Source organism: Pleurodeles waltl, chromosome 5 (genome assembly GCF_031143425.1).
Source record: "Pleurodeles waltl isolate 20211129_DDA chromosome 5, aPleWal1.hap1.20221129, whole genome shotgun sequence".
In the NCBI taxonomy this organism is placed as follows: domain Eukaryota; kingdom Metazoa; phylum Chordata; class Amphibia; order Caudata; family Salamandridae; genus Pleurodeles; species Pleurodeles waltl.
The window spans coordinates 1,807,548,264-1,807,572,733 of record NC_090444.1 but is presented as its reverse complement, the minus strand read 5'-3'; the positions used below and the strand labels follow the sequence as shown (position 1 = coordinate 1,807,572,733).

The 24,470-nt window shown below is 47.5% G+C and overlaps 1 protein-coding gene across 1 annotated transcript in view; it reads right to left on the bottom strand.

Annotated features, from left to right (window-relative positions):
- LOC138296826 (calpain-1 catalytic subunit-like) overlaps nt 1-24,470 on the bottom strand; it is a 457,633-nt gene that overhangs the window by 21,436 nt on the left and 411,727 nt on the right. Inside the window, exons 15-17 of the mRNA XM_069236287.1 lie at nt 22,334-22,399; nt 20,807-20,864; nt 20,127-20,191 (exon numbers count right to left, since the gene is read on the bottom strand). Of these exons, the coding sequence (XP_069092388.1) occupies nt 20,127-20,191; nt 20,807-20,864; nt 22,334-22,399 (189 nt within the window). The remainder of the gene's footprint in view (nt 1-20,126; nt 20,192-20,806; nt 20,865-22,333; nt 22,400-24,470) is intronic.

Below are 24,470 nucleotides of genomic sequence, written 5' to 3'. Positions count from 1 at the left end.
CATCAGAAATGTCAAAACCAAATTCAAATCCCTTTAGGGCATAATGAATGGGGATGGAGGAAACATATGTGTAAGACCTTTAAGGAACCTATGGACTTAAAGAAAGAAGGTTAATCAGGCAACTTCAAAAAAGCATAAATTGCAGACAAATAACCTTTGAGAGTGCCCATTGCGGAGCCCTGCTGGGCCAGAGAAAGGATAAACAACAGGACCTAAGAGAAAGGGGCAGACAGGTAGTCAAAAGACCGGTCTGTGCACCATGCCACAAATTTATTCGAACGACAGGCATATACCAATTTTTTGGAGGGATGCTTGGCTGCCAAGATGACGTTACAGACTATGGGTGGAAGTTCAAAAGCTGTCAACTGTTGCCGCTCAATCTCCATGCAAGAAGGCGGAGGCTGGACAGGCTCGGCTAGAGAATCATTCCCTGCTGCTGGGACAGATAATACCCGAAGGGGCAGTCTAATCGGAGGATCGATGGCCTTGCTCAGAAGCTCGGGATACCAGACGCTCCGTGCCCAGTCCGGAGCCACAAGAATGACTTGGGCCCGGTTGTTCTTGATCTTTTTGAGAACTCTGAGCAGAAGCGGACAGGTGTACAGGAGGCTTAAGTTGTACTCGAGACAGAAAGCGTCGCCGAGTGTTGGCCGCCTTGGAAACTCCAATGTGCAATAATGCTGACGTTGCGCGTTCTTTGCACAGGCAAACAGATCTAACCAAGGCTCTCCCCGCTGCTGAAAGAGACCTTGCACCACCTCCAGAAGGAGACGCAATTCGTGACTGACTACGCATTGTTGGCTGAGTTTGTACGCTTTGGCGTTCAGAGAGCCCGCCAGATGTTGACCCACCAGGGATATACCCTGTTGTTCCAGCCATGTCCAGAGGCACAGAACCTCCTGACAAAGGGGCCACAACCCCTCCCTGCCCTGCTTGTTGCAGTTCCACATGGTGGTGGTGGTGCCTGTGAACACCTACAACACTTTCCCTTTTAGAGATGGAAGGAATGCTTTCAATTCTAGCCTTATCGCCTGGAGCGCCAGAGCCCTGTTGCCTTTGAACTACACCTCTCCCAGATGTCTGCCCCAGCCCAGGAGTGATGCATCTGTCACTACTGTAAGCTGTTGTTGAGGAAGGAAGAGGGGGTCTGCCTCTGATCCAATTGTGGTTCATTAGCCACCAATGCAAATCTCGGGCAGTTCCCTCTGAGATCTGGACCATGTCGGAGAGATTCCCCTAATGATGTGCCCACTGGAACTTCAGGTCCCACTGCAGAGCCCGCATATGCCATCTGGCATGAGTCACCAACAGGATGCAGGAGGCCATGAGGCCCAACAGCCTCAGAATCATTCTCACCGAAATCCAGGATAGAGATTGAAACATTGGTATCATAGCCTGAATATCCTGGACTCGCAGCTCGGGAGGATAAACCCGAAACTGCACTGTGTCCAGAATAGCTCCGTTGAAAGAGAGCATCTAAGAGGAGGGTGAGGTGTGATTTCGGCACATTTATAGTGAACCCAAGCGAATGCAGGAGGTTCGCCGTAGTCTGGAGGTAGGAGACCACAGTCTGGGGCAAGCCCGCCTTCAACAGCCAGTCGTCAAGGTAGGGGAAGACTGAAACCCCTGATCTGTGCAGATGAGCTGTGACCATCACCTTGGTGAACACCCGAGGGGTGCTGGTAAGGCCAAAGGGAAGCACAGTAAACTGAAAGTGCTCATGACCCACCATGAACTGAAAGTAATGTCTGTGGGCAGGCATGACGGGAATATGGAAATAAGCGTACTGCATGTCCAACACTACCATCCAGTCTCCTGTGTTCAGGGCAGATAAAACCTGAGCCAGAGTGAGCATTTTGAACTTCTCCTTCCTGAGGAAGTGACTGAGGGATCGAAGGTCTAGAATAGGGTGGAGGCCCTTGTCCTTTTTGGGTACCCGTAAGTAGCGGAAATAACAACCACATCCTACTTCTGGCACTGGAACCCTCTCTATGGCTCCATTGGCCAAGAGAGCCATAACTTCCTCCCGGAGCACTGCCAAGTGATCTTCAATCATCCGAACATAGGATGGTGGCATGGATGAAGGAGTAGTGTCAAAGGTGAGGGAGTAGCTCCTTTGGACTATCTGCAAAATCCACCTGTCTGATGTGATGGACTTCCAGCGGAGCAGGTGATGGCGGATCATGCCTCCGACTGGTCCCTGGTGAGGATGAGTCAGACTACGAATATCTGGAGGCAGCTGCAGAGGGGGCAGTGGACTGGCCGGACTGCTGGCTCCCTGAACCACAAGGGTGGTGGATCCCATGTCCCCAGCCACACTGAGGCTGGGCAGCATGGTGGCTGGATGGGAATTGACGTAGTAGAGCACCTTTTCCATTGCCACAAAAGGGGCGAAAAGCAGACTGAGGGGGGACGAGGGGCCGCCTCGAGGCCCAAGGACCTGGCCGTAGCACGAGAATCCTTGAAGCACTCGAGCACAGACTCTGCTTTCTCTCCAAATAGTTGGGTGCCATAAAAGGGCATGGCCATAAGGGTGGCTTGGAGAACCCCTGTATAAGCTAGATGTCCTCAGCCAGGCGTGGCGCCTAGGGGCCACTGTTGATCCAACCGCTCCGCCCAGTGAGTCTGTCGTGTTCAGTCCACATTGGATTGTGAACGTTGCTGCATTTCTCCCATCAGCAACTCCTTCGGAGAGTACGCCTGGGCCTCCTCCAGGACCTATGGCATCACTTGCGCAACCGTATCTCACAGGCTGTGGGAATAATGGCCCAAAAGGTAGGCCAAGCTGGTGGAAGAAAGCATCTTCTTCCCAAGTGTGTCCAGCCTCTTGGGTTCCATTTCCGGGGGTGCAGAAGGGAATGTTCTCTTGGAAGTGGAGGATGGATAAACCAGCTCCCAGGGGTGGGGTGTTGCGTGAGGAAACTTGGGTTGCCTGGAGCAGGGCGATGGCGGGGGCAATTATCCTGTTCAGAGGAGACCCTATGCTGGGTTTGGACCAGGTACCCAGTAGGACATCTGTAAGAGCTTCATTGAAGGGGAGCAGGTGTTTCAGAGGATAAAGCTCCAGGCTGCAGCACCTCTGTCAGGAGGTTAATCCTGACTGCCACCAAAGGTAGCTGAAGGTCAAGGACCTCAGCTACTCTTCGCACCACCATAGAGTATGAAGCACCCTCCTCCATAGCTACGGTACAAGGAGAGAGCATGCCAGTAACTGGGAGGTGTCCAGCCCACTAGCTTCACTCAAGTCTGCAAACCACTCCAAAGGGCCTTGGAGCTGGTATTCTAAAAGGTCCAACAACCACTCTCATTCCTCACCGTATCTTAGCCCATAAGAAACAGGCTCACGATCTGACATAGGAGGCACTGTTCCTGTTGGCGCCGGAGTCAGCGTCATACGATGCCCATCCGGCTTCATGTTGGAATCTGCAATAAGAATGGGAAAGGTGCCACCTGGGGACACAGACGGCGCCGGGAGTGTTGGCATCAGGAGCTGTGTCGGGGAAGGTTGAGATGGTATGACTGACATCGGTCCGTGTGTGCCCCTCGGAACAAAGGCTGAAGTCACCAGTGTGGAACCTGAAAGGGCCCCTTCCGACTCTGCAGGGCCCAAAGGTGATCCTGCGGTGTCAGACTGCCCAAAAATGAGGCACATGGCCTCATAAAACTCTTTTAGATGTGCAGGGGTTTCTCCAGCTCCTGGGAGACGTGGAGTCGGCCCAGACACTGGCTCCGCAGATGGAGGCCTAAAACGACAATGCTCCAACGTCTCATCGGCCAACGTACAAGGTAAAATCAAAGAACGTTTCACTTTCTTTGACTTCTTCTTGTGCCTCGACATACCGGATCGCCCCGAGGACTTGGAGTGGGACGAAGTGGGACTCCGCAACCGCCCCCAGGACCTTCCTCTTGGCCGGGACTTCGACTTACGTGGATTCGAGCATCGGGCCGCCATCAGCTTCAGGGCCCACTCCCTCAAAGCCTTCAGATGCACGGCCCAACACTCGGAGCATGACTTCGGGTCGTGGTCATGCTTTAAACACCAAAGGCACACGAGGTGCGGATCTGTCACCCACATCGCCCGACGACAGGAACCACAAAACTTGAACCTAATCTCCTAAAATGACATCCTCAACAAGTGCAACTCGAAAAAACGTAGACAAAAAGTAAAAAAAGGGCAGTCAAAAAATGACTGAGGGGTAGTTCTCTTCGGATTAGCACTGGCTGGCGTGGAAAGAAAAGAAACAATATGAACAAACATCAGCGCGCAAGTGTGGCATCTATTTAAGACCTGTGACGTCGTATCCAGCGTGGATGATGCCGATGATGGAAGCAAAGCCAATGCCACCTAACGGTGCACAGGGGTACTGCTCAAGAAAAATCTCTGAATCCAGACTGATGCCGTGGGGAAATTCTTAGGTAAGGAATCTGCAACTAGATGCCTCTATCAGATGTATGTTTACAGTGCATTTTAACAATAGCCGTGGCAGCCATCTCTGAGACTGCCTTGGACTCCTTATGAGACACATGTAAGACAGGAATGAGATGCAGAAGTGAGTGATAGCGGGCACAGCTGAGTCCTGAGTGGAGCCCTGGGACAGCAGACCATCGCTGGTTAGCGGGAAGAAAGCTCAGGGCTCGGCTCTGCCCGCTGCGTGTTTTGCAGGGTGGGGGGTGTCAGTAGGTGGATCTGAGAACAGCTGAGGCTCGGGCTGTTCTCAGGGGTGCTCTCGGCACTGTGGCTCTCAGCTGAGGGGATTTTCCCTGTGGTGACAGTGTGTCTTTTTGCTGAGTGTCTTGGGCTCATGACACTGTCCCATGGGAAGCTGTGTGGGCCGAGATGCAGAGTGATGGTCGGGGATAAAGCTGCAGCCGAGCGGTCCAAGTTGATAAGAATCTACAGAAGGACAGAGAAGGTGGTGCAAGAGGTGCTGCTGGGTAGTCCGTCCGGGGGAGGAGGGGTACTGCTAGGCATGCGATTCAAGGCTAAACTTTTGCATGACTGCGGATGCAAGGAAAGGAAACCAGACACATGCACTCTAAGAGTGCATATGGAAAATTTGAAAAAATAGTAACTGCCTGCAGCTAGTGAAAGGACACTGGGCACAACAAGCAGTACTTGATCCAAGCTCCACAGCTTGGACTAAGACTCTGAACACTAGGAGGAAGTCAGAGGGCAGGAGGATCCGCTGACCAATAAGAAGACAGGAACTGGGAGTGACGTGGGAGCCAGCCAATGGTAAGTAAAAGTATGTAATTGGCAGCTCTAAGCCCCTTTAAAGATTTTTCTTTTAAACACAAAAGACTTTGCAAGCACAGTGCAAGTGCTGTGCAGGCGAAACCTAAAAAGGGTGTGTTACATAGGTGCATGGTAAAGTAAAGATGAGGTTCACCATAAGGCAGAGATAAGGTGAACACATGGACTAGAGGGAGGGGGTGCTGTACCACCCCCAAAATAACCATGCTAGAGTTCAGAAGATGAAAATGTTTATTTTTATTAACATTTGCTGTGCGTTCAAAGACAGATGTCAAATGTCAGACTAGGTCTCCTGACAAGTTACTGCTTATTGTAACATGGAAATCGGTGTTTACTTTTCTTTCTCCGACTGCAAAGTTATAGGATTTTGTAATGTGAACTATCTGACGATTCTGCTGGGGTGCTGAGAGTGAAAGGAAAGGCTGTAGGGTGTCACTTTTTTTCTAACACACAACATTTAAGTATCTATAAATAAACTGCACAAATTTTTCAGAATGTATCAGCAGTTAGGAAAGTGTAACAATCTTTTGTAATCCTGGTGTGTGACGGATTTTTTTTTTTTTAATAAGATCCAAACAAATCAAGACAGTGGCGCAACCAGATTTTCACACATTATTAGTGCGCTATATAATTTTAATCAGTAAAACCGCATGCCGGTACTAATTCTGTGTCCATTTCAATGGAAAATGGGCGATCTGTAAATGGCAGTGTTCTAACACACCAGGTTTTAATAATATATTTCCGACAGTCTGACCCAAAATACTCCACCGTCTTCCAGCACCACTGGAAGTGGACAGCGTTATGAAGTCTAGAAAGGAGCAGGCAGCTGACGAAGAGTATTACATCCATAGCAAGGGCTGGAGCAAGACAATGTGACAGTCTCGGGGCGCCATCTGCTGGCGGCAGCAGGAAGCAACCCCTGTAAAACAGCGGAAGTACGTTTGTTGGCGGATAATTCAAAACTGCAATACGTAGATAAAAAACTCGAACCCGTATGAGAAAATAACGCTGGGAAACTGTTACTGCAACTAAGTTCCTAATAATCCCCCAGCTCTGGTTCGTTCGCAGATGAATTGTGCTACGACGGAATGGATAAACCTTTTCTTACGACGCTAACGTTGTAGAGCCCCAGCATCCAATCACCGAAGCTCCAGTCCCAGTTTGCAAACACTGGCGCTCTAATGAAAACAGTTGTTTCAACTGCATATTACATCCATTCTCTTAACCAATATTTTTAACAAACTAAAACGTTTATTTTTACAATATACCAATAACTAACAGCCATCAACTGAGGTGATTATTAGATGTTTTGGAAAAATTAATCATGACTGACATTTGAGGGTTTCAGTGTACTAATGAGTAACGTTCAATGACCAAATATGTGACAATTTAACGTGACACTTTCTCACAGGTAAAACAAAGCAATGAACTCCAAGCAAAGGTGATCCGAAACTGCACCCTTTTGACTAATGAGAAGTTCTAAAAAGATATTGAAACTGCTACAAAGTACCTAAAGTGGAAGGTCACAACCCTACTTCCCTTTTGTAAGGTGATCGTACTTACTCATCCCCCGCCACCCCCTCCCCCACTGACACCACCATCCACCATTACATGCATGTGTCTGTCCAGCCTTGTAAAGTTTCCCAGGTCCAGGAGTGACTAGCTTCTGCATTTTGGGACCTGTAATCCTATTTATCCCATTGTAGGACTGACACAAGCTACCCTCCCTTCCTTCCGTATAGCTCCCTTCTCACTAACCCATCACACATATCATCAAAGTCAGGCGTACTCTAGAGCTCCTCAAACTCCATTACTAACGCGGTGAGGAAGCAGCCCACTATTGCCTTCGGAAAGAATGTCCCAGGTGTACTTTGCATGCTGGGATTTGTATCCCCATACTGTAAGAGGCTGACCTGGTGTATGGTGGACACCTATGGTACTGGCACCTTATACCAGGTCCAGGCAACCCTTATTAGTGAATGAAGACAGTGTCTGGAAGCCAGGGCTCTCTAGAGGTAGCTCTGGATGAGCAGGCAAGACTTATCTGGGAGGAGTGCATAGCATTTGCAGTACCCCTGCAGTCCCACAGTAGCTTATCCCACCTGAAAGAACCACACAGTATTGCAAAAATAAAGGTATTATTAAAGTAACACTGAACTAGATTCAGTTTTGCAAAAATAAAGGTATTATTATAGTAACACTGAACTAGATTACCTATACGCAGACCCCCAATTGGAGTTAAGTACACAGTATATATATATACATATATATATATATATAAAATGTCACTTACCCAGTGTACATCTGTTCGTGGCATGTTCCGCTGCAGATTCACATGCTGTGCACTCTTCCTGCCATCTAGTGTTGGGCTCGGAGTGTTACAAGTTGTTTTTCTTCGAAGAAGTCTTTGAGTCACGGGACCGAGTGACTCCTCCCTTTCGGCTCCATTGTGCATGGGCATCGACTCCATCTTAGATTGTTTTCCCGCATAGGGTGAGGTAGGAGTGGTAGAATGAGAATAGAAGAGATGTCCATGCAATGCAATAGATATGTATGTACATAGTTTGTGCTAAAGGAATGTTTATTTACATATATATACAATTTCTAATTGCAACTTAAACAGCTACTGACTCCCGTGGAGGTGGGAGGGCGCATGTGAATCTGCAGCGGAACATGCCACGAACAGATGCACACTAAGATGCACACTGGGCAAGTGATTTTCCGTTCGATGGCATGTGTAGCTGCAGATACACATGCTGTGCATAGACTACAAAGCAGTAATCCTCCCAAAAGCGGTGGTTCAGCCTGTAGGAGTTGAAGTTGTTTGAAATAATGTTCGTAGTACAGCCTGTCCTACTGTGGCTTGTTGTGTTGCTAACACATCTACACAGTAGTGTTTGGTAAACGTATGAGGTGTGGACCATGTGGCTGCCTTACAAATCTCTGTGATTGGTATGTTACCTAGAAAGGCCATTGTTGCTCCTTTCTTCCTAGTGGAGTGTGCCTTTGGTGTAATGAGTAGCTCTCTTTTAGCTTTTAAGTAACAAGTTTGTATGCATTTGACTATCCATCTGGCTATGCCCTGTTTGGATATCGGGTTACCAGCATGGGGTTTTTGGAAAGCGACGAACAATTGTTTAGTTTTACAAAATGGTTTTGTTCTGTTTATATAGTACATTAGTGCTCTTTTTATGTCTAATGTATGCAGTGCCCTTTCTGCTACTGAGTCTGGCTGTGGGAAGAAGACTGGGAGCTCTACAGTTTGGTTTAAATGAAACGGTGAGATGACTTTTGGCAAAAAATGTGGATTTGTGCAGAGAACTATTTTATGTTTGTGTACTTGTATAAAGGGCTCTTCGATAGTGAACGCTTGTATTTCAGTAACTCTTCGTAGTGAAGTGATGGCTACTAGAAATGCTACCTTCCAAGTTAAGAATTGGATTTGGCAAGAATGCATGGGTTCAAATGGTGGACCCATGAGTCATGTGAGTACAATATTAAGGTTCCACGAGGGTACTGGTGGGGTTCTTGGAGGTATGATCCTTTTTAGTCCTTCGATAAAGGCTTTAATAACTGGTATTCTAAATAGTGATTTTGCATGTTTAATCTGCAAGTAAGCAGAGATTGCAGTGAGGTGAATTTTAATGAAAGAAAAAGTGAGATTTGCTTTTTGTAGGTGTAGTAAGTAACCCACAATGTCTTGTATGGAGGCATCTAACGGTGTGATTTTGTTTGTTTGGCAGTAGAAAACAAACCTTTTCCATTTATTAGCATAGCAATGCCTGGTGGTAGGTTTTCTTGCTTGTTTAATGACTTCCATACACTCATTTGGAAGATTTAGATATCCAAACTCTAAGACTTCAGGAGCCAGATTGCTAGGTTGAGCGTTGCTGGATTGGGGTGCCTGATCTGTTGTTTGTGTTGTGTTAACAGATCTGGTCTGTTTGGAAGTTTGATGTGAGGTACTACAGAGAGGTCCAACAGTGTGGTGTACCACGGTTGGCGTGCCCACGTTGGTGCTATGAGTATTAGTTTGAGTTTGTTTTGACTGAGTTTGTTGACTAGAAAAGGAATGAGTGGGAGAGGGGGAAAAGCGTAAGCAAAAATCCCTGATCCATTGATCCATAGAGCATTGCCCTTGGACTGAGGGTGTGGGTACCTGGACGCGAAGTTTTGGCATTTTGATTTTTGTTTTGTGGCGAACAGATCTATGTCTGGTGTCCCCCACTGGTGAAAGTATTTTTGTAGTATCTGGGGATGTATTTCCCACTCATGAGTTTGCTGGTGATCTCGACTGAGATTGTCCGCTAATTGATTGTGAATGCCTGGAATATATTGCGCTATTAGGCGAAGGTTGCTGTGAATCACCCAATGCCAAATCTTTTGTGCTAGGAGGCATAGTTGTGATGAGTGTGTTCCCCCCTGTTTGTTTAGGTAGTACATTGTTGTCATATTGTCTGTTTTGACAAGAATGTGTTTGTGAGCTAGAAGAGGTTGAAATGCTTTTAGTGCTAGGAAGACCGCTAGCAGCTCTAAGTGATTTTTGTGTAGTTGTTTTTGTTGACTGTCCCACTGCCCTTGTATTTTGTGATTGTTAAGGTGTGCTCCCCACCCAATCATTGATGCATCTGTTGTGAGAATGGCGTGAGGCACAGGGTCTTGAAAAGGCCGCCCTTTGTTTAAATTTACGGGGTTCCACCACTGAAGCGAATAGTGTGTTTGGCGGTCTATCAACACTAGATCTTTGAGTTGGCCCTGTGTCTGCGTCCATTGTTTTGCAAGGCACTGCTGTAAGGGCCGCATGTGTAGCCGCGCGTTTGGGACAATTGCGATGCATGATGCCATCATGCCTAGGAGTTTCATGACAAATCTGACTGTGTAATGCTGATTTGGTTGTATGTTTGGTACCATGGTCTGGAATGATTGTACTCTGTGGGCTTGGAATCGCAATCGCTTTTTGAGTGTTGCTCCCAAGTATTGCTGAGTTTGGGATGGTTGCAAGTGTGATTTTTGGTAATTTATAGAAATTACTAGTGTGTGTAGGGTATCTATTACGTAACGTGCGTGATTTTAACACTGTTGTTGAGTGTTGGCTTTTATTAGCCAATCGTCAAGATATGGGAATACATGCATGTGATGTCTCCTTATATGGGCCGCTACTACTGTGAGGCATTTTGTAAATACTCTGGGGGCTGTTGTTATCCCGAAGGGTAATACTTTGAATTGGTAATGTTTTCCCTGTATGACAAACCTGAGGTATTTTCTGTGAGATGGATGGATGGGTATATGAAAATATGCATCTTTTAGATCCAGTGTTGACATGTATTCCCCGTGTTTTAGTAAGGGGAATACATCTTGCAGTGTGACCATGTGAAAGTGTTCTGATTTGATGAATAGGTTGAGAGTCCTGAGATCTAAAATTGGTCTTAGTGTTTTGTCCTTTTTGGGAATAAGGAAATATAGGGAATAAACCCCTGTTCCTTTTTGCTGGTGAGGTACTAGTTCTATGGCTTGTTTTGTTAATAGTGTCTGCACTTCTGTTTGTAACATTTCTAGATGTTGCGCCGACAGTTTGTGTGCTCTTGGGGGAATATCTGGAGGAAAATGTGTGAATTCTATACAGTAACCATGTTGGATAATTGATAGGACCCATGTGTCCGTGGTTATTTCTGACCAATGTTTGTGGTAAAATCTCAGTCTTCCTCCCACAGGTGATGTGTGTTGGGGGATGGTGACGGGCAAGTCACTGTTTGTTATTAGTGGCCTGCTTAGTGGGCTGAAATTTTCCCCTTGACCTTCGGAATTGTCCCCTGAAGGACCCGTGAAACCCCCCTCTCTGATTATGGGATTGGTAGGTTGTTTTTGTTTGAGAGGTGGATGCCTCTGAAGGCTGTTGTCTGAAACCTCCCCTATATTGCGGTTTCCTGAATGTCCCTCTATATTGGGATGAGTAGAGCGCGCCCATGGCTTTGGCCGTATCAGTGTCCTCCATCTTCTCGATGGCTGTGTCCACTTGTGGTCCAAACAGTTGTTGTTGATTGAATGGCATGTTAAGTACTGCCTGCTGTATCTCTGGTTTGAACCCTGAGGATCTTAGCCAAGCGTGTCATCTAATTGTGACTGCCGTGTTCACTGTTCTTGCGGCAGTGTCAGCGGAATCTAATGCCGAACGTATCGGATTGTTCGATATTGCCTGTCCCTCCTCTACCACTTGCTGAGCCCGTTTTTGGTATTCCTTAGGGAGATGCTGGATGATAATCGCTAATCTCGTCCCAATGAGCTCGGTCATAACGTGCGAGGAGGGCTTGAGAATTTGCAATGCACCACTGATTGGCAGCCTGTGACGCTACCCTCTTTCCTGCTGCGTCGAACTTCCGACTCTCCTTATCTGGAGGTGGTGCATCTCCAGATGACTGAGTTGGCTCTCTTTCTTGCAGCTCCAACCACTACAGAGTCCGGGGGCAACTGTTGTGTGATGAACACTGGGTCCGACGGTGGTGGCTTGTACTTTTTTTCCACCCGCGGTGTGATGGCTCTCCCTTTCACGGGCTCTTGAAAAACTTGTTGGGCATGTTTAAGAATGCCTGGGAGCATAGGCAGGCTTTGGTAGGAAGCATGCGTGGAGGCCAAGGTATTAAAGAGAAAATCGTCCTCCAATGGCTCTGAGTGCATGCTTACATTATGGAATGCAGCAGCCCTGGCCAAGACTTGGGTGTATGAGGTGCTATCCTCAGGTGGAGAGGGTTTTGAAGGGTAGCACTCAGGGCTATTGTCCGACACAGGGGGATCGTAGAGGTCCCAAGGGTCTGCATCGTCTTGCGACTGCACAGTGTATGTGGGTGACTGTGCAGTGGGCGTGGCAGTAGGTGACACTGTCCTTTGTGGTGAATGTGGAGGAGAAGATTCTGGTGAAAAATGGCGAGATGGCAATTTTTCCCTGGGCACTTTAACTTTTGGCTGTTCAGTCTCTGATCGTTCCTGGAAAGCCAGTTTTCTTTTGCATTTGAGAGGAGGGGCAGTTTGGATCTTCCCAGTATCCCTATGGATCTTTATCCTTGCCTGCGTTTCATCAAACTCCTCCATTTGAAGATCCTCCTCAAATCTGTGCCTCTCTTTTAGCTGCTTAGAAAGCCCATGTCCCTCGGTGTACGAGGCTTTTTTCGGCTCCAAAGCCGTTTTTTTTCGGCACCGAAATGCCAATGCTGATGGAAGGCCTCGGCTCCGAAAGGCTCTTTCGAGGCTTCGTCGACTCGACAAGTTGGTGTCGAGTTTTTTCGATGACGGGTTCTCGGCTAGAGTCCGAAGACTTTGGCACAATTTTGGCCTTTTTCGGTGCCGAAGGTGTTGCTTGGTCAACGCTTTGTTTTTTATGGGTCGAGCCATGGCCTTCAGGCAGTGGCGTCCCCGAGGCCTTATGCTTCTTGGGCTGACTGTGGGCTTGGGTCGGGGCAGGCGTGCCTGCCGTAGGTGGTCGGTCTCCATCGGAATCGTCCGAGTCCGATCCTTGGATGGAGATAGCCATCTCCTGTTCTTCGACGTCGAGGTGCTCTGAACTTTTCGACGCCATTTGCATCCGCTTCGCCCTCCGATCCCTCAATGTCTTCTTCGATCGAAAGGACTTGCAGTCCTCGCAAGTATCTTCCCTGTGCTCCGGTGACAAACACAGATTACAGACCCGATGTTGGTCTCTATAGGGATACTTAGCGTGGCACTGTGGGCAGAAACGGAAAGGGGTCCGGTCCATTAGGCTTCGGCGACGTCTATGGTCGGGCCGACCAGGCCCCGGCTGGGCGCGGAAGCCCCGAAGGGCCACCGAAGCTGTGTCTCGTCGGTGTCGATGCAAGATGTTTCCCGATCGCAAACAATACCGACACTTTGAGGATTTTTAGTCTTTTTCCGATTCGAATAATGGAGCGGAGAGGAACACGTCCGAACCCGATGGCGGAAAGAAAACAACCTAAGATGGAGTCGATGCCCATGTGCAAAGGAGCCGAAAGGGAGGAGTCACTCGGTCCCGTGACTCAAAAAGACTTCTTCGAAGAAAAACAACTTTTAACACTCCAAGCCCAACACTAGATGGCAGGAACAGTGCACAGCATCAAGTGGCCACCTGGAGGAGATCTGGGCACCACCCCTGGGTGGTGATAGACAGGGGTGTAGTCACTCCCCTTTCCTTTGTCCAGTTTTGCACCAGAGCAGGTACCAGAGGTCCCTGGACTGGTGTAAACCGGTTTATGTAGACTGGTGTAACCAAATGTGCCCTTCCAAGCAAACCGGTGGCTTGAGAGGCTATGACTCCCAAGCCTTGTAACACCTATTTCCAAGGGAGAGGGTGTTGTCTCCCTCTCCCACAGGAAGTCCTTTGTTCTGCCTTCCCTTGTCTGAGCTGGTCAAGCAGCAGGAGGACAGAAACCTGCCTGAGGGGCTACAGCAGCGCGGGCTGCCTTGAAAACCGGCATTAGTATTGGGGTATGATTCGGACATGTTTGATACCAAACATGCCCAGGTCCGGAGCTACCATTATGTAGCTGGACATAGGTAGTGAACTGTGTACAGTACACTGGTAAAATGGCTTCCCCGCACTTAGAAAGTTCAGTGCAAGGGTGACTTACAGTGACCTGGTGTAGTGACCTGTGATGAAAGGGTGCATGCACCTTTTCACGCAGGCTGCAATGGGGGCCTGCAGACACATTTTGCATCGGCTCCCATGGGTGGCATAATACATGCTACAGCCCATGGGGGACCCCTTGTGTCCAAATGCCCTGGGTACCTAAATACAATATACTAGGGACTTATAAGAGGACACCAGTATGCCAACTGTGAGGTGCACAAAGGTCTAAGGTAACCAAATTTGGAGGGACAGAGCACAATCACTGGGGTCCTGGTTAGCAGGATTCCAGTGAAAACAGTCTAAGCACACTGTTAGCAGGCAAAAGTGGGGGTCATCAAGGCAAAAAGAGTGTACTTTCCTACACATACTGTGATAGGAAAGGGAAAAATACAAGTCCCTGCATGTTCAATGTTTAGGCTTAAAACGTTAGGGCTCACAAATGACAAAAAACAAAAAGGCAGCTGGTAATGATGGATCCCACATTGCAGTCCTTGGTGCCATGAACTGTAACTCACAGACCACCACCCACCCCTCTCTGCTACAATCACCCCATGACACTGTCATCCTCCTTACCACTGGCCGCAGCTGACTGGGTTAGTAGTTATTCATGCTGCTGGAGCGCTCATATGCCAGCCCATTACAATAACAACCTGAGAAGCTCCTTACCAAGTGGCAGCCTTTCAAATGCTGCTTCCAGGTGCCACCTCTGCACTTATCAGTAGGAGGACCAACACAGTGCTTAATTTGTAACAATATAAGTGCCAGGGCCGTCGTCAGGAGGCTACTGCAGCCTGCATCACCCACTGCCCCTAGCCCCTACTAGCACTTGCCAATGAAAGTACCAACACAACTACCAACCATCACACTCCTACAAGTGTGACACTTCGGACTGCTTCAGGCCCCCTAAGCTATAAGAATGGCTTGGATGGCAGATATTAGTAATTTTTAACGTGTATTGAATTATTAAAGAACAGTTGCTGCGCTCATCTCTAAATTAGACAAACAGCACCACCATGTGACAGACTATCATAAGTACCGGTGTAGACAATGAAGTGCCAGGCACTTGAAACCACCGGCTCAAATTAAGAACTGGGCCAATGTTGACCCAATGCTGCCTGCCATAAGTTACTGCTGCCGTCTGCCAACTTTTGAGAGTTTCTCACAATCTGCTGCATCAGCTCTTGAATTTCTCAGAGTCAGGACTCAGTCTGCTCTCTTGCAAGTTAGCTGCAGATTTAAAAAGCCAGTGAGTGGCCATGTCGAAAGGGCTTGCTTCTGGCAGTGTGGGGCTTGTCTGGCATGTGTGCTTTTAAATACTGTGTGCGCTGGTACTGGCCAAAGTGCACCCCCTTCCGGCTCCCACAACAAACACATTTGACAGGACCTCTGCAAAAAGTTGACTATCTTTCCTCCAGGGGACTCCAGCCAGCATGTATCTGGAAAGCGACATAGGACTCCTCGAGACCGGCTGCTAGGCCCGAAATTGGGCAAAAAAAACCAACATTCTGCAGCCCGCACTTGACGACTCTTTCCCGCAGTGAGCACCACTGTAAAGGGGTCATGCACCGTGAAGACAGAAGGCACCAGGACCAGCTTGGGAATGCAACATCATGACTGGCTGGCTGTGGATGTGGCAAGAAAAAAACAAAGCTGCCTTCCGCTAACTATGTGTTTATTACCTCAGCTGGGCCGATTGTCGCCTGCAAGTGTATGCAGTCGAAAAGTGGGGCCTGCCACCGGAAAACAAGGCAAGGCACCTTCCGTTTCCACATGTGCTGCTCCAGTCTACCCATGTGGTTGTTACGTTTCACTTTCATTCTGCTGAAAGTGTGTGATAGTGACCATGTGGTCCAGTTACAGAGGCTAGGCTCGGGTTTGCATGGTGCACATGTCATGACTGAAAACAAAAAAAACAGCCAGCGCTAGAAAGAATGTGACACAGAGTAAGCAAACATTTTTTTTTAATTAATCCGAGGCAGCAAGCCGAGCTACCTGGAAGGGTAGTCGGTTAGCTATGCAGTTCAGACTGACTGGTATTAGCATGACAGAGTGTGCTATAAATGTGTGACTAATGCATTTTACTGCTGTGATGCAGACATCAGCAGTAAAATACATTAGTCTAACCCTTGATACGTGGTACTTGGCAGGGCTGATTCTTATGTATCCTGTTTGTGATGTTTAATGTCCTACCAACTGAGTAATTTCCCTGCAGCATCAACGCCAGCTACGTCACTTCAATGTCTGATATCAACACACAACCCTCATTACAGAACTTCCTATAACACGTCAGGCTCTTTTTCAGCTTTTGACCAATCTGCTGCTAAGCTCATGCCTAATGCCCCACACATATGTGATCACATAACCCCGGCTGCAGCCTCCTCAAATGGAATCTTGAAGTACTTACAAGGTAAAGCAGCATCGAGGGTAAAACCGAAATGGAGTACATTCCAACAGTCCTGCATTTCTCTACACTACATGGAGTATTAGGCCCCAGAGGGCGGCTAACCCACCCCGACATAGAAATTCAGGGCAAATGCGTTCGATAGAGAAACGTGATCGAAACACAGTACCGTCGCTAAAAGAAAGACGGAAAAGAAGAGTTCATAATAGACCGAGCCGAGGAGTACCGGAGCAAGAGGAATACATGTCCGAACCCGACGGCGGAGAGAAAACAATCTAACAAAGGACTCGATGCCCATGCGCACTATCACCGAGAGGAGGAGTCACTTGATCTCGTGACTCGAGAATGTTCTTCTAACAAAAACAACTTGCAGCACTCTGGACCCAACACTAGATGATGGACTTATGCAAAGCATGTGCATCTACAGCCACATGCCATTGAACAAATATTTGCAGTTGGTCCTTCTCTGGCATCAACCCTGGTATCTGGGGACTTCTGATCTAGATTAAGCTCATTCTATCATTAAATCATGTTGTAGGAAGTTGGCTCTGTATGTACTATTTCAAAGTAAGAAATAACATGCACAGAGTCCAATGGATCCCCTTAGAGGTAAGATAGTGGCAAAAAGAGATAATTCTAATGCTCTATTTTGTGGTAGTGTGGTCGAGCAGTAGGCTTATCAGAGGGTAGTGTTAAGCATTTGTTGTACACACAGGCAATAAATGGGGAACACACACTCAAAGACAATTCCAGGCCAATAGGTTTTTATATAGAAAAATATCTTTTCTTAGTTTATTTTAAGAACCACAGGTTCAAGATTTACAAACAATACTTTAAATGAAAGGTATTTCACTTAGGAACATTAGGAACTTTGAATTAGCAAAATAGCATATACAGTTTTCACACAAGTTGCAATAAGCTATTTTAAAACTGGACACAGTGCAATTTTCAACAGTTCCTGGGGGAGGTAAGTGTTTGTTAGTTTTGCAGGTAAGTAAACCACCTACAGAGTTCAAAGTTGGGTCCAAGGTAGCCCACCGTTGGGGGTTCAGAGCAACCCCAAAGTTACCACACCAGTAGCTCAGGGCCGGTCAGGTGCAGAGGTCAAAGTGGTGCCCAAAACGCATAGGCTTCAATGGAGAAGGGGGTGCCCCGGTTCCAGTCTGCCAGCAGGTAAGTACCCGCGACTCCGGAGGGCAGACCACGGGGATTTTGTAGGGCACCGGGAGGGACACAAGTCAGGATAAAAAGTACACCCTCATCGGCACGGGGGCGGCCGGGTGCAGAGTGCAAACAGGCGTTGGGTTTGCAATAGGATTCAATGGGAGACCCAGGGGTCTCTTCAGCGATGCAGGCAGGCAAGGGGGGGGGGGGGGCTCCTCGGGGTAGCCACCACCTGGGCAAGGGAGAGGGCCACCTGGGGGTCGCTCCTGCACTGGAGGTAGGATCCTTCAGGTCCTGGGGGCTGCGGGAGCAGTGTCCTTACCAGGCGTCGGGTTCTTAAAAGCAGGCAGTCGCGGTCAGGGGGAGCCTCTGGATTCCCTCTGCAGGCGTCGCTGTGGGGATTCAGGGGGGTCAACTCTGGCTACTCACGGGCTCGCAGTCGCCGAGGAGTCCTCCCTGTAGTGTTGGTTCTCCACAAGTCGAGCCGGGGGCGTCGGGTGCAGAGTGCAAAGTCTCACGCTTCCGACGGGATACGTGTGTTCTTTCAAAGTTACTTCTTTGTTGCAAAGATGCTTCTTCGTTGGAGCAGAGCCGCTGTCCTCGGGAGTTCTTGGTCCTTTTAGATGCAAGGTAGTCCTCTGAGGCTTCAGAGGTCGCTGGACCCTGTGGAACGCGTCGCAGGAGCAGTTCTCTTGAAGTGGGGAGACAGGCCGGTAGAGCTGGGGCCAAAGCAGTTGGTGTCTCCGTCTTCTCTGCAGATTTTTCAGCTCAGCAGTCCTTCTTCGTCTTAGGTTGCAGGAATCTGATTTCCTAGGTTCTGGGGAGCCCCTAAATACTGAATTTAGGGGTGTGTTTAGGTCTGGGAGGGCAGTAGCCAATGGCTACTGTCCTTGAGGGTGGCTACACCCTCTTTGTGCCTCCTCCCTGAGGGGAGGGGGGCACATCCCTATTCCTATTGGGGGAATCCTCCAAAATCAAGATGGAGGATTTCTAAAGGCAGGGGTCACCTCAGCTCAGGACACCTTAGGGGCTGTCCTGACTGGTGGGTGACTCCTCCTTGTTTTTCTCATTATCTACCCTGGACTTGCCGCCAAAAGTGGGGGCTGTGTCCAGGGGGCGGGCATCTCCACTAACTGAAGTGCCCTGGGGCATTGTAACACGAAGCCTGAGACTTTGAGGCTCACTGCTAGGTGTTACAGTTCCTGCAGGGGGAGGTGTGAAGCACCTCCACCCAGAGCAGGCTTTTGTTTCTGTCCTCAGAGAGCACAAAGGCCCTCACCACATGGGGTCAGAAACTCGTCTCTAAGCAGCAGGCTGGCACAGACCAGTCAGTCCTGCACTGAACAATTGGGTAAAATACAGGGGGCATCTCTAAGATGCCCTCTGTGTGCATTTTTTAATAAATCCAACACTGGAATCAGTATGGGTTTATTATTCTGAGAAGTTTGATACCAAACTTCCCAGTATTCAGTGTAGCCATTATGGAGCTATGGAGTTCGTTTTTGACAGACTCCCAGACCATATACTCTTATGGCTAACCTGCACTTACAATGTCTAAGGTTTTTCTTAGACACTGTAGGGGCATACTGCTCATGCACCTATGCCCTCACCTGTGGTATAGTGCACCCTGCCTTAGGGCTGTAATGCCTGCTAGAGGGGTGACTTACCTATGCCACAGGCAGTGTGAGGTTGGCATGGCACCCTGAGGGGAGTGCCATGTCGACTTAGTTATTTTCTCCCCACCAGCACACACAAGCTGGCAAGCAGTGTGTCTGTGCTGAGTGAGGGGTCCCTAGGGTGGCATAAGACATGCTGCAGACCTTAGAGACCTTCCCTGGCATCAGGGCCCTTGGTACTAGGGGTACCAGTTACAAGGGACTTACCTGGGTGCCAGGGTTGTGCCAATTGTGGAGACAATGGTACATTTTAAGTGAAAGAACACTGGTGCTGGGGCCTGGTTAGCAGGGTCCCAGCACACTTCTCAGTCAAGTCAGCATCAGTATCAGGCAAAAAGTGGGGGGTAATTGCAACAGGGAGCCATTTCCTAACACATGTCACAAATGATCTCAAGATGCTTCTTCTGAAGACATTTACCCACTCATGGCCCTACCCATCACAACCTGTCACTTATTGATGATTCTAATTTAATCTACCTAATAAAACTAAACTAAGATAATTTTTAAACTAGCAAGTTAACTCAGACGTTTGATTATTTCATGATCATTGCTCCTCTTTTATTTTTCCTATTCTACTCTTCCTCTCTTACACCATAAAAGCACAGGTTCACCACTTGAAGCATCTTGGTGCTGAATTCCATAAGGTTATTGTTACTCATCTGAACAGTATTCATTTTGACTCAACAAGTATGATAGGCTGTGTTGATCCCATGAACTTAAACAAGTGACCATGATGTCAAACATAAGATACCTGGAGTGGATGAATTAGTCCACAGAGCTAGCAAACCAGCATGATACTATTTCATTAACATAAGTTCTGTTCTTCAAATCTAACCTTGACTATGTTCATTTTAAGATAGAGCAGGACTGCTCTTTCTCCTGGTCATACTTCATGGTCACAGCTCTTCTTCTAGGACTATATTGTATGCTTTGTTAAGTGCTCAGACACCCCACTTGTGATAATCATTCACACTATATCAAAAACTACAAATAAATGAACCAGACACCATGGAAGGATACATCCAGCAGGTTGACCATCTGGCGGCAGGACTCCATGCTGAAACCATCTGTCTTCAGATCCTTGTCTAGGGGGCAAAAGTCAGTGTTAGTTCTGCAAACCTTACCTGCACATCAGCCACACCTGCTATATTCATATTTCTAAGGCTGAAAAAACTGCAAAATAGGAACCAATGGGCAAAACCACAAGATTAGCACAAATGGCCAAAGGCAGCAGACGATCTGGAAGACATGTAACCTAGAGGGGAGCAGAGCAGGTGCCTGCCGGGAGGGGCAGAAAGAGACGGCACACACAGGTTGGATTCCGATGGTCATGTGAATAATGCACTAGCAAGCATCGGCCAATGGATAATGGAAACTCATCTTTTTAATACAGACTTCAATTAGAACAATGTTCTGTAAATTCTTAAATGGTATTTGTGGTTTGCCATACGGCCATCCCCATGACACCCGTGCTTTGCTCATCTCTACTTCTGCACACTCGAATGCATGCCTGACTGATGTGTTCTGCTCATCTTCGCATCCATTCATACAATACCTTTTCCCCATAGGCCTAATGCACCCGGTCTCCTATCACTATCCCCACATATGCTGTAAGGATAATCCCCTCACTGCTTTGCAATCATTCCAGATTCCCCAGTGCACGTTTTGACCTCAGGACTTCTGCAGGGCTCCATACTTACGTTTGGTCACAACTCTGTTGAGAATGGTCCGGAGTTCGGAGACACTGATCTCCATGTCCTGCAGAAGAATCAAATGAAGGTAAGTGAACCTCTCGCTGTTCATTGTTCAGTGGCCCCAGCACCCATGCACAAGACTTACAAGGTCCTAAAATATTATACAAGCTCTTCTAAAGCACTGAAACGGCACTTGGAACTGGGGTATAGCTCCTTTGATGTCACTGAAGCTTCAAACAAAAAATTGATGGGCCACTTTATTTTGTAGTGAAACTCCCTGGGTATGTCAGTATGCCCAGACGGGGGTACTGTAACTCATTATGGGTTCCCCAGCTGCACTATGCAGAAAAGCTGAACCATGCCTGGGGTGCATGGGCTCCCATTCAGAAAGTATAAAGCTGGGCTGTTCCTATTTGAGCAGGACCGAGGCTAACATTCACAAGCCTTGTCTCTTTAATGGAATAGTAAGCAAGCAAATGCTGGAAGGGAATGCAGTTCAAAGTACATATAGATTAATTTAAGCATTCCACCCATCACTTCTTAGATTTCGTCAATGAAAGGAAGATAGTAATAGGGGTAATCTCTGCGGCACCAACAAGTGAACTGAAAGACCTTCCCATGAGTGAAGATCTTGTCTACAGCCGAACACTGAAGGTGACCTGTTCATGAGCCAGTAATCACTTGCAATCGATTCTTGCAGACAGAAACTGCTGCCCGATGTTACTTTTTTAGAAAATAGTATAGGTCTACTGCCTCTCATCACAGAAATTGACTAAGTGAAATGCAGGATTTTCAACCGACATTCTGTGAACAAAAGATCTCCTTTCAAGAGCCGGTTTGGTCTCAATGTAACAGCTCTTCATTTATGGTTGTAACATCTTTGCTCCAACGCCTCTCAGAGTGTGCTTGCTGGTAAGATGTGATGCTTCATCCACTTGAGTCCATGCATTGAACTGGGAAAGACGAGTATGAAGTGGAACAAGCCTGAGGACCACAGACTACCCTGCTGCCAGCGGTTGTTTGTTACTACACCCTTTGTCCAACATCGCCTGCTACTTCACCGCCTCCGATACATCATCTAAAAATACCTTTTCCTGGCACCCTCCTTTTTCTGTCAATTTAGGTTACCTCTCCTCTATATTTAACTAAGTAATCCTTACATATAATTTATTTCTTATTAGTTGCATCTGATGATGTTTTGTCAGGCAATATCCACTTCTCACTGACAACTTCGGAATGTTGGTTGTTCACAAATATCCTTATTCCCCCCAATACTAACTACAGTGGCTGAGGGAGGAGTCTTGTAAATATGACAGGAGAAAAGTCTTTCCCATGGGTCTGACAGTTGGTTTCATTATGGACTGCTTCATCGGACATTAATTTGCATTGAAATCTCTTCTCCTAAAATGTTGTGCTGTGCCTCGACAGAAAAGCAACCGAGCATCCACATTGACAGCATGAGTTTGACAACAAGGAGAACAACGTTCCCTCCTCCAGTTTCATCTAGAGTGTAAGATCTAGAAATCAACTTACCTCTCCCGCCAGCTGTCCAAACATATTCCGAAAGGAATCCTCCACGTCATCTTCTGAAATTTCATCCTGTAAGAAAAAGAAAAAGGTGGAGTGAAGTCTCAAACTCACCACTAGCCAAATCCTGTAGGGACATCCCTTTGGTTGGTTGGAGCACCTGTGAGCATGAGCATGCAGTGAGTGCTTCCTTGACAGTGGTGGTAAGAAATAACACTAATGAAGTCCCCTTTAACCATGCATCTTTACACACACACAGGAACACACTTCAAGTTGCTTCCTTTTTCAGACAGTAGCACTTTGTTGATATGGTTTCTTTCCATGGCCTTCACCTACACCTTCATTTGTCTTTGAGATATCATTGCCTTTCATTGCAACCTCATGTAAAATGTAACTTAATCTCGCAACAAAAGAAAACTGCCTTTAATTAGATCCTCCTATGAAATACTAAAGCCCCTCTCCGGAACAACCTGTAGAATACCACTGTTCCCTTTTGGGACCTCTTATGGAACACCACTTCTCCCCTTTGGATTCCCTTATGGAATTTCTCTGCTTCTCCTTGTACTCTCCTTTGAAAAACCGCTTCCTTCTCCCTTGAACCTCCTATGAAATACTACAGCCCCCTCTTTGAAACCCATTTTAGAACATCACAGCCTTGCCTTAGAACCTCCTATGGAACACCTCTGACTCACCTTAGAATCCTCTATGAGAAGCTACTAGGCCTTGTCGGGATCTCCTTGTAATATCACTACCCTGCTTTGGAACATCCTATGAAATACCACTATCCGCTCTTGGAACCTACTGTGAAATACCACTGCCCATCTTCAGAACCTCCTTGAATTACCACTTCTCCTCACTGGAACCACCTATGAAATGCCACGGCCTCTTATTATAACCTCACATGAAATACCACGGCTCCTCTCTAAAACCACTTATGGAATACCACTGTCTCTCATTAGAGCCTCCTCTGCAACTTCGCTGCTTCTTTTTGGAACTTCTAATGGAATATCACTGCCTCTCTTTAAAACCTTCTTTTAAATATCGCTGCACCCTTTGGGAACTTCCGATGGAATACCGCTGCCTTTCCTTAGAACCTCATAAGAAATAATACTGACCCTCTCCCAAACCTCCCATAAAACATCACTCCCCTCCTGCTTGGATAGAAATGTCCCTCGCATGGTGACGGACAGACAGCACTGCCTAGGTGCTCCAGCTGCAGTGAGGTCTGGATCTTTGGTAATGATTTTTGGTCATGAGCAAATATGGATTGTGCTTATGCTCTATGTCCTATGGCTGTCTAGTGGATTGCAGTCTGCTTAGACCGAGGCAGGTGCGCAAAGCGTTACCCTCAAGAGGTGAAAGGCTATTCATTGCCTTCACCTGGAGTTAAGTAGCACAAGTGTGGTTGGTAGCAGCATACTGTGCTTTTAGTAATGAGTAGAATAAACAGATCTGTGTGCATGTGTCATTAGATAGGTGCCTCATGGCGGTGTCTGGTAAAGTTCCACTGCAATGTACTTAACTCAATCCTTCATCTGCTTTGTATTGTGTGCAGTGCATGGAATTATGTGTGCCTGAGAGATGGTACAGTGCAGGAGAAATAGCTCAATTGATTGTGCGTGGACCTGAGGAAATGTGTGCCCGAGAGGTGGTACACTGCGGTAGAAATAGTGCGAGCAGCTGCGTGTGCCTGCGGGAAGGTACATCAGATAAGAGATAACGTGTGAAGTTGCATGTGCGCACAGGATGTGTAAGAGCCCGGGAAGAACTACAGTACATTGGAAATTGTGTATGACGATGTGTGTGCGCCCAAGAATATGTGTGCTCTGTGTAGGGCACAATACACAAAAGACACTGGGTTCCATTTTGGGAGATCCAGGCCTTCTTGGAGGAACAGGGAGAAGCGGAGGTTTATCCTAGACAGATTTGTTGATTGCAGCATTCCTGTGAGCTGGCTAGGACACACATGGGAGGAAGGAAGGGCCAGGCTCTTGGATGCACTTCAAAGGGAGATGTTTGATTCTGAAAGGAAGTCACTAGTCAAAGGGGCCTGGGCACATCTGAGGAGGTAGCTGGAGCTGTTAAGAGAATCTTAGAGAGTAGTGCTTGGAAACGTTGGTAATCTTTTGAAGCACACATCACT